General features: G+C 43.5%; 1 protein-coding gene across 2 annotated transcripts; it reads left to right on the top strand.

The window, feature by feature from the left end:
• Nucleotides 1–583: 583 nt before the first annotated feature.
• slc35a5 (solute carrier family 35 member A5) lies at nucleotides 584–8880 on the top strand. 2 transcript variants are annotated; one of them, XM_080477908.1, is made up of 10 exons: nucleotides 584–658; nucleotides 1833–1989; nucleotides 2150–2248; nucleotides 2584–2717; nucleotides 2935–3002; nucleotides 3840–4028; nucleotides 4107–4307; nucleotides 4379–4506; nucleotides 5952–6220; nucleotides 6536–8880. In XM_080477908.1, the coding sequence occupies exons 2-10, from the start codon at nucleotides 1863–1865 to the stop codon at nucleotides 6599–6601; spliced, it is 1281 nt and encodes a 426-aa protein (XP_080334034.1). In that variant the 5' UTR covers nucleotides 584–658; nucleotides 1833–1862; the 3' UTR covers nucleotides 6602–8880. The 2 variants fall into 2 exon arrangements, with proteins under 2 accessions (XP_080334034.1, XP_080334035.1); XM_080477909.1 differs by having other exon boundaries at nucleotides 590–658; nucleotides 1830–1989; nucleotides 6536–8871.
• The last annotated feature ends 71 nt before the right edge of the window (nucleotides 8881–8951 follow it).

The following is an 8951-nucleotide window of genomic DNA, read 5'->3' as shown; positions in this document are numbered from 1 at the left end:
GGCTCTATATTTTGCAGTTTAAGGGGTTTGATTCCAGGCGGGATTAAGGAAAAGATTTGAAGACAGTCGGGTTTCTGTTTTAATACTTTTTTGGCACATATTTGAAGTTTGGAAAGTTGAGATATTAGCTGAACAACCCACAACTTCCTGAATTTTGTTGTAAAAAAGGCTATTTACTGAAAAGGTGAATTTGTGTGTCTGTGTGTGATTTTTTTAATTTTTGTTTGTGTTTGTGTTTGTGTTTGTATTTTGCTTCATACTATGGTTATTTAATAATGCAGTAAGGTAAAGCAAATATTACAGCAACGATACAATCAGACAAGAACATTTCCAGTAAGGCAAGGCAAGGTAAGGCAAGGAAAGGCAAATTTATTCCTAGAGCGACATTCAAACACAGGGCAATTCACAGTGCTTCACAAAGAAATACATAAAAGCTTTACAAAGACAATGTGTGTTTGAAATATATTACAAATAAAGTATTTATCGGGAGAAAAGTCATTATTTTAACACGATTAGTAGTATAAATTAAGATGAAGATGATAAACTAAACCAATGGAAGGGGGCGTGGTCTGTTTACGTCAACGTCACTGTGAACCGGAAGTGCTGGTCATGACGTGGGACGATGCTCCAGCTGGGCTTCAAACAAGAAGAAAGATAGGTGAATTTTTCATTAAATTACTTTACTCATACGGTCCGCTTTCAGAGTTATATTTCTGAGCGTGTAGAAGAACCAGCGTGTTGCTTGTGTGTCGTTCCTATCAGCGCTGTTTATTCCTGGAGTGATGTTGGTTGTGGTTGTGATGCTAACGATGCTAACTGTGCTAAAAGATATCTGGTTAGAACATCTTTCTCTCATGAAAACTCACTTTTCTGCTTCTTTAGGAGGTTTATTATACCATCTTTGGCATTTCAAATTGTTCCCATAGCTGAAATCAATCTTCTCCCCCTGTTTATGCGATAAATGAGGGAGTTCTTGTAGCTTTTCAAGCTACGAACAACAGTAACAACTTTATTAATTCAACTTGAATTATATAAACTCTTCTAATAAATACGGCAGAAAAGCAGCATATTGGAACAGACTAAGTGGGTAAATAGAGAAAGAATGTACAATAACGTTACAAATGAATAATAATCACCTACCAATCCCACTGTATATTTAGAAGCCAAAACTCTCTGATCTAAAAGTGAATAAACAACAATATGGATATGAGCTGCTCATGTGGGGTTCACCTCTGAATAGTCACTTCTTCACATTGCATTCATTTGAATTGAAACATGTAAACAAAATGTTCAGTTTACAATAATCGTCCATAATCACCTTTTCCTCCTGTTTATGAGATAAATCAGGGACTTTTTAAGCCACAATGAACATCTGCAGCAACAATTACAGCATAACTATATTAAATCTTCTGATGAATCCTGGAGGATTCTGCAGAAAAGCAGCATATGTGCACGTCTTAACAGAGTGAACCAGTAAAATGGGGAATATTATTGTGAGAGGAATAAATGTAGAAAATATGCAGATGTTGCCTTTAATTTGCAGCAGAAAACGGAACTCATTCTGATATATGTGATACAGCTAAATCAATGTTATTTATTTCCAAAACTTCCAGACATGGAAAAATTCAAAGCATTAGAAAGAGCCCTCGTATTTGGAAATACATTTCAGCTCTACATCCATTCATTTTAAACTCAACATTTACATAAATTTCACTTTCACCTCTGTTTGTTTTGCAGGTTTATGTCTATAATGTATTGCAACCAGAAAACTCCCCCCATAAGCAGTGCAAGGACTTAAAGATGTGTCTTTGTTCTTGACGCCCCTCCAGCAGGTCTGACTGCTCCCGTCTCCGCTCGCAGCCATGATCTGCTGCCGCTCCTGCCCCCAGCTCTGGACCCGCTCGTCTGCCTACACGCTGGCTCTGGGCCTCGGATTTGTCACTATGGGGACCAGCCGCATCGTCCTGATTAAACTGTCCGCAAACGCTGGTAATATACAACAAAACACAACTGAGCTGACTCTTTGAGGAAGAGGAGGAGGAGGAGCAGGAGGAGGAACCTATTTGTTGAGTCTTGGTTAACTTGTGTTCGTTTCTTACAGAAAGAAGTGTTGACAGCGTGTGTCTGTTTGTGTTTCCTGTGTTTGCAGAAAACAAGTATGACTTCCACCCTGCATTTGTCAACCTGATGGCCGAGGCTCTGAAGCTCCTCTTCTGTCTGGTTATGTCTGCTCGGGTTGTAGTTCGAGGTAAAGGTTTTTCCACCATCCCGGCGTCATGTTTGCATTTCCAGGACCTGAGGATGCTCGGAGTCTTGTTTTGGGGTAGTTTGTACAAGAAACCTGTACTATGAAGAACCACGATCAGCATCCTCTCCCCTACATACAAGCAGTATAGCAGCTTCACTTGAAAATGTTCCTGGGTGGCCTGAAACAGCCATAACTGTGAGCTTCAATAAACAGAAAAAGTTCTAAGTCTGATCGTAATGTTAGTTTGTTACAGGGAGAAGTAACTGGTGTTCCTGGTAAATAAACCGAATTAAAGAGGAAAAAAAAAACAAAAGTTATTGTTTTTCTTTCTTTAGAGGGACGATCATGCCGAGAGTTGGGCTGGGCCTCCAGCACGTCTTTCCTCACCTCCCTGAAGTGGACCGTCCCCGCTTTCCTCTACTTCCTGGACAATCTCATCAGCTTCGACGTGATGATCTACCTGCAGCCTGTAAGTTCAAAGGTCACAGTCAGAGGTTGAATCTCTACAACACTGTTTTCCCTCCATTATCAACTGGTGATTAGACCAATACAAGGAGAGTGCCTGAATTCTCAAACCTTCATCAACACTGAATGTGTCTCTTCCAGCCTCATATCTTTCATTCTTTCACAAATTGTCCTGATTGTGAGTGACTCAGCGGTTTTTAACTCCCTGCTCTCGTTCCCAGGCCATGGCGGTCTTATTCTCTAACTTTGTCATCCTGACCACGGCCGTGCTCTTCAGACTCGTCCTGAAGTAAGTGGCTCGTCAGATCGACTGTAATAATAATAATAATAATAATAATAATAGTAATAATACATTTTATTTCTTCGCACTTTTCAATAAAAAAGTGAAGTGCTATGACTTTACCGACAGAGTATGTGTTTGTGAGATTTTCTTATGTTTGATTTTCTACTAATATGTTGGAAAATCTTTAGGAATTTACTGTACTGGCCTCAATGCCAAGTAGTATTGAAGAAAAAATCACTTTTAAAACCTTTTTTGTTTTGCATACTGTTTATTTAAAGTTTCAACCTTTTATTTATTTTTTATTTTATTTTTTTTTACTTAATTATAATATTTTCAGTGGGGGAACAAACAAATAAAGAAAGGTTATTTATACATTTCAAAAACAAATTTTAAACGTTTTTTTGTACTTGGCACCAGCCTTCACCCAACCCACATAATAATAAATGAGCAGAACACATTGTACGCTTTGGAAAATACTCCCAAAAAAAAAAAGTAATCCTCTGTGCATAAAGAGTTAATTAATAAACTGGATGAATCTGAATTGAAAAAATGTATTAAGTCAATACTTTGTAAGTAAAAAACATAGTTTTTCTTATGGAAATACACCAAACTAGTGTAAACAAACCATATTCTCGTTTCAATAATAACAGTTACTTATAAAAGTCTTGCCCATGAGTGAAGGACCGGGGTTTCTATTTCTTTTGCTACAGATATTTGGTTAAAAAAAAAGAAAAGCCAAATGTCCAGTTTGATCTAGAGTTGATCTTCCTCCCCGTAGAATTTGCTCATTTTGTGTGTATTTCATGAAATGAAAGAAGCTTTTCGGTGTGTTTCTCCCTCCAGGAGACGCCTGTCCTGGGTTCAGTGGGCCGCGCTGCTCATCCTCTTCCTGGCCATCGTTTCCTTGACGACCGGATCGGGAGGCGGGGTGAAGCCCATCGCCGTGCACCAGCTCCACTCCCACCCCCTCTCCCCCCCGTCCAACTCCTGCCTGCTGTACACGCAGCTGCTGGAGGAGATGAGGAACAGCAGGTGACCGCCACGGGCCAAACAACACACACTGCGCGAGTGTGTGGGCGGCGTGTCTTCATGTCTCTGCTCTCCTCGCAGTGCCTCTGCGTCGTGGACGTCGTCTCTGCCCGGCCAGGCCTGGAGGGACAGCGTGGTGGCGAAGCTCCGCTCTCTGGGAGTGGGTCACATCCTGCTCATCCTCCAGTGCTTCATCTCCTCCATGGCCAACATCTACAACGAGAAGATCCTCAAGGAAGGCGACCAGCTGACGGAGAGCATCTTCATACAGAACAGTAAACTGTACGACTCCGGTCGCGTGGAAAGCGCCGCGTCAGCGGCTCGACGACTGAATCTGATGTTTGTTTTTGTAGGTACGCCTTCGGCGTGCTGTTCAACGGTTTGACGCTGGTGTTCAGCAGTGAGGTCCGAGGCCTCACGATGCACTGCGGCCTCCTCTACGGGCACAGCGTCTACTCTCTGGTCCTGGTGCTCGTCACGGGTGAGTGAGACCACGTTTACACGGCAGCGTTTCAAGTCACAGTGCATTGCTTTTGCGTTTTGGCTGTGGTACGCATGACCAATAGCAGCGTTACAGAAACAACCCCCCCCCCCCCATCCCCGTTTCCATGGAGACAGAGTTTTAATGTCTCAAGGCAAAACGCATCGCTTTTGCGTTGTAGTTTCAGGAAAGCGTCGCATTTACACGGCATTGTTTTGACAACAACGTCCATTTACAAGGAAACTCTGAAAGCCATGTTGTTATCATGTTCGACCACTAGTGGGTGCTAGTGTACCTGCGCCTTACCAGCGTTTCAGAAAAGCTGTGCTTTCCCCCATTTCCAGGGAGACGGGGGCGTTTTCAGAGAAGTTGCATTTCCTTGGAGACAGGGACGGAATGTTTTCAAGAAGTTTCCTCTTGGGAGACGTTTCCAAAAAGTTGCATTTTCAGCTTTTGCGTTTTTCACTCGAAAATTTAAAACGGGGCCGAGTGGAAGGAAAGTAGATCAAAGAGATGAGCAGAACCATTTCTTCATCTGAAGCCTCTCTGATAGTCGTCCATGTTTGCTTTTCCGCAGCGAGGTAAACAAAGCCGATGCCGCCCGACTGTCTGTGGGTTAATTATTGAGCCACAGCCAAGAGACGCTCAGGTTAGAATAACATAAAACTGGAGAAAGACTTTCTAAAGCAACTCGAGGTCCGAGACCGTCCAGTAAGAGTTTGAGGCTTTAGGTGCTCTGACATAGAAAATCAGACCTGGTACGTTCCAGCGTTCATGTAAAGGTGAAACAACTGAAACGGCCAGAAACAGCTTTGAGGAAAAGTAGAAAAAAGAACAGAAAGGAAAATAAATAAATTAAGAAGAAAAAATAAAAGATTTGCTTGGATCGCTAAGATTGCTCGACCCATTACGAAACAAAGCGCGGCTGAATAAACTAAAAATAGACGAAATGTATGAAATGGCTAAAGCAGGAAAATTTATTTAAAAAAAAACTTTAAAGAATGGACACAACATCTAAAAAGTAATTAAAATGTATATAATTTATACTTGTGACACTTCATCTTAATTTTTGTACATATAGCAATTTATTTTTTTATATGTATTTATTGTCTTTGTTTTAGATAATTCACATGTTTTGTGGCTCAAGACAAATTTTGTTTGGTGGGAAAAAAAAGGCTCTTATGGTCATAAAGTATTTAGACGTCTGTCCTCGTCCATCTGGGAGCAGCTTCAAGTGTCCAGAGGAGGATGTGTCCTGAATAAACAAACGAAAATGAGAAAAATAAGACAGATTGTGGTTAATGAAGACAGAGTGCAGCCTGCTGGTGGACGATCTGTCTCGGGTGTGTAGAAAAACAGCCACGAGATTAAAGTGTCTGGTGAAGAAAATGTGCTTGTTTATATGCTCGCTTGTCTTATCGCGTCCCGCTCCGTTCTGTCCTCAGCCGCCCTGGGTTTATCCGTGGCCTTCATCTTGAAGTTCAGAGACAACATGTTCCACGTGCTCACGGGCCAGATCACCACCGTCCTGGTGACCAGCCTCTCCTTCGTCCTCTTCAACTTCCGCCCGTCGCTGGACTTCTTCCTGCAGGGGCCCGTCGTCCTGCTGGCCATCTTCGTCTACAACGCCAGCAAGCCCAGGGACCCGGAGTACAGCCTGCAGCAGGAGAAGCTGCGGGTCATCAACGGAGAAGTGTTCGAGAGGTCCAGAGGGGTAAGACGTCAAAACCCCCCCCAGAGTCTCGGCGGGACGCTCGCCTCGGGTTTCTCTGAGACGTGATCTGTGCAACGCAGCAGGAAACCCGAAGCTCCTGACTCACGCCGGAGACGAAGCTCACGCAGCGTTGTTAGCGGTCCGCTTCAGTGGGACAGACGGTGGGAATCACCACAGGGGGCCCTGTTAGGACACCGTCCTCTGGGTGTCGCCCAGCGTGTGGACGTTGACACAGTTTTGAGTTCTGTGTACACCATGTGTAACCCTCTTCTGTTGGATTTCAGCCCTTCTGAACGCCTGTGCTTCCCGTTGCAGGACGGCGAGGAGCTGGAGCTGCTGACCAAGCCGAACACCGACAGCGAGTCCGAGGAGTCCCTGTAGGTCGGAGTCCCTGTAGGTCGGAGTCCCTGTAGGTCGGAGTCCCGGCCGCTGCCGAGCTGCACAATAGAGACTGATGCTCCTTCTCCGCGCGGCGCCGCCACACAAGCATTTCCTGGGAGCAGGTAAACTGTGATATCGAACGTGTCTGTTTTGAAAACGTGCCTGTCCGAGTGTGTCTGCTGTCATTTATGAGGCGACGGCCAGCAACGTCGGAGAGGAATCACCGTGTCGGGATCAATAAGGTTTTTTTTTTTTTTTGACGTTTCTTCTTGATGATTCCTGTCGTCCATGTTGGAAAGGGAAATTCATTCAGTCTCATGTTGAAAATGCTACATATCAAACGACGATGCACAAAATGTCTTAATTTTGTATTGTTTTTTTTTTTTCATGTGAATTGTAGATTGTAACGACCAGAAACTCTTGAACTCTTACCAGGAGTATTTAATGAATGTGCTGTTTTTCAGCTCATGCAGGGTATTTTTCTGACTCTTTAAAGCTCCTCTGAACCAAGCAAAGGGAACACTGACGCTCCGCCGTTGTGCGTTTTGTTTACACAGCGACACATTTCTTTTGCTTCTCGCGTTACTTTTAACATCTGTTTAGTCCAGAACCTGTAGAGCCGACTGAAGGCCCCTTCATGCTCCCGTAAGAACGAGAGGGAAAGTTCGGCTGTGACGTCAGCCAGTTGCCAAAAAGGGAGGAGAGTTCACGCTCTGGGAAGAAGGTGTTGAACACGCAGGCCACGCCCCCCTCACAGCAGCCACACACTAGTAAGTGGAGTCAAGTCGAGTGGGGCTGAGTAGGACCTGGTGGAGAAACACCACATGTGACACCAATCGTAGTCGAGTCATCAGCCCGTACCTCCGTTTAGACGCTCCTCATTTCAGTTTTCTGCCGCGAATCGGCTGGAATCAATTCCAACACACCTTCAAACTTTCCACATTTATTCCACCAACAGCATAAAGCCAATGATGAAGCATCACTGCATCGTCTTTTAGCTTTTATCAGTCAGTTTCTTAATATATAGACGTCACTTGTAAACGCTGTAAATAATAGTTTCTTTCTTTTGAAAAAAAAATTGTGTGAAATTGTAAAATATTCCATGTAAAAGATTTGTCTGTTTTTCTCGGTGCCTCCTCGCTGCCAGCAAGTCATTGTAACTGAGAACCGCTTCTCAACGCTCCTACCTGAAAAAGAAAAAGTCCTTTTTAGTTGATCTCCCTCGAAACACACGGGATTTTAGTAGATCGGTGGTCGGTGTCGTTGAGTTTTAACTGATTCAGTCTTTTAGTGTGCAAAAATTCAAAAGAATGTTTATGTGATAATTACACTATCAAAGTGACTTGAACATTCAAACAACCAATAATCATTGGTCTTTTCAACCAACAAAAAATAAAAATTGACGTGCAGCAGAATTACTCGACAGCTCGGAACATTATGTGACTGAGGAGAAGATCCGAACTGACACCCTGTGCAGATCCATCGCAGAGCGAACCGTCACACACACATCGTGTGCAGTTTGAAGATTGTTGGACTGCAGGAGGAAAACGCTCGTCTGCACAGGGAGAACATGCAAACTCCCAAAAGAGAAGCCACCCGCTTCAATCCTGGAAGTCCAACCAGAGAGAATCACACCCCGTTTACACCTCAGTGTTTCCGTGGGAAAAAACCTCCGCAGCCAAAGGGAAACGCAAACTTTCTGAAAACGCTCCGACTCCGCGGAGCTTTTGTGGATCGCTCCTACCGTGCACACGCTCCAGACGTCGTCGTGTAAACGGAGGCGGTGACCCTCCTCGGGTGTCGGACTCCCTTCAGTTCGTCATGAAGTCTTCGCTGCGGTGTCGCGTGACGCTGTGATTCATGACGTTTTTGTCTCATGCTCTAATTCAGACAAAGTGAACCTTCCTCTTTGAATATCACCGCGACTTTAAGACACATAAGTCGATAACGGAACGATGCCACATCCGCCTGGTGACGGTCACATGACGACATTTTCATATTATCCAATTTATGTTATGGTTTTTTTTCGGCTCGTACCGGTAGAACTGACGTGAATACCAACTGATTGGACGCTCACAGATCTGGAGGGAAGACCAAATCGTTTTCTTTAGGTGTGCTGTTTTTCACAGATCATGTCTACATGCTATTTCTTGTAAAAAATAAGACTCCAACATAATTATTTCATTCCTTTCTGTGTTAAAAAAAATGCTCTCTGGTAAAAAAAAAAAAAAAAAATGTTTACAATAAATTCCAGGTGTCTTGGTTGGTCTATGGTCTTGATTCTGTGTATTTTCTTTGGGAACTTTTTGAATTCAATCCAGTCTTCTTTCTATAGCAAATACAACTGTCA

The sequence above is a fragment of the Lipophrys pholis genome (assembly GCF_963383615.2).
Source record: "Lipophrys pholis genome assembly, chromosome: 13".
Taxonomy (NCBI): Eukaryota; Metazoa; Chordata; class Actinopteri; order Blenniiformes; family Blenniidae; genus Lipophrys; species Lipophrys pholis.
Note: the sequence above shows the minus strand (reverse complement) of the source record. Positions and strands in the feature narration are given on the sequence as shown.

Excerpts from the sequence above, each read along its gene's own strand:
- slc35a5 (XM_080477908.1), top strand. The coding sequence starts at position 1,863 with ATGATCTGCTGCCGCTCCTGCCCCCAGCTCTGGACCCGCTCGTCTGCC. Across the intron at positions 4,308-4,378 it reads TTCATACAGAACAGTAAACT|GTACGCCTTCGGCGTGCTGT; the intron begins GTACGACTCCGG and ends TTGTTTTTGTAG. Across the intron at positions 6,221-6,535 it reads TGTTCGAGAGGTCCAGAGGG|GACGGCGAGGAGCTGGAGCT; the intron begins GTAAGACGTCAA and ends TTCCCGTTGCAG.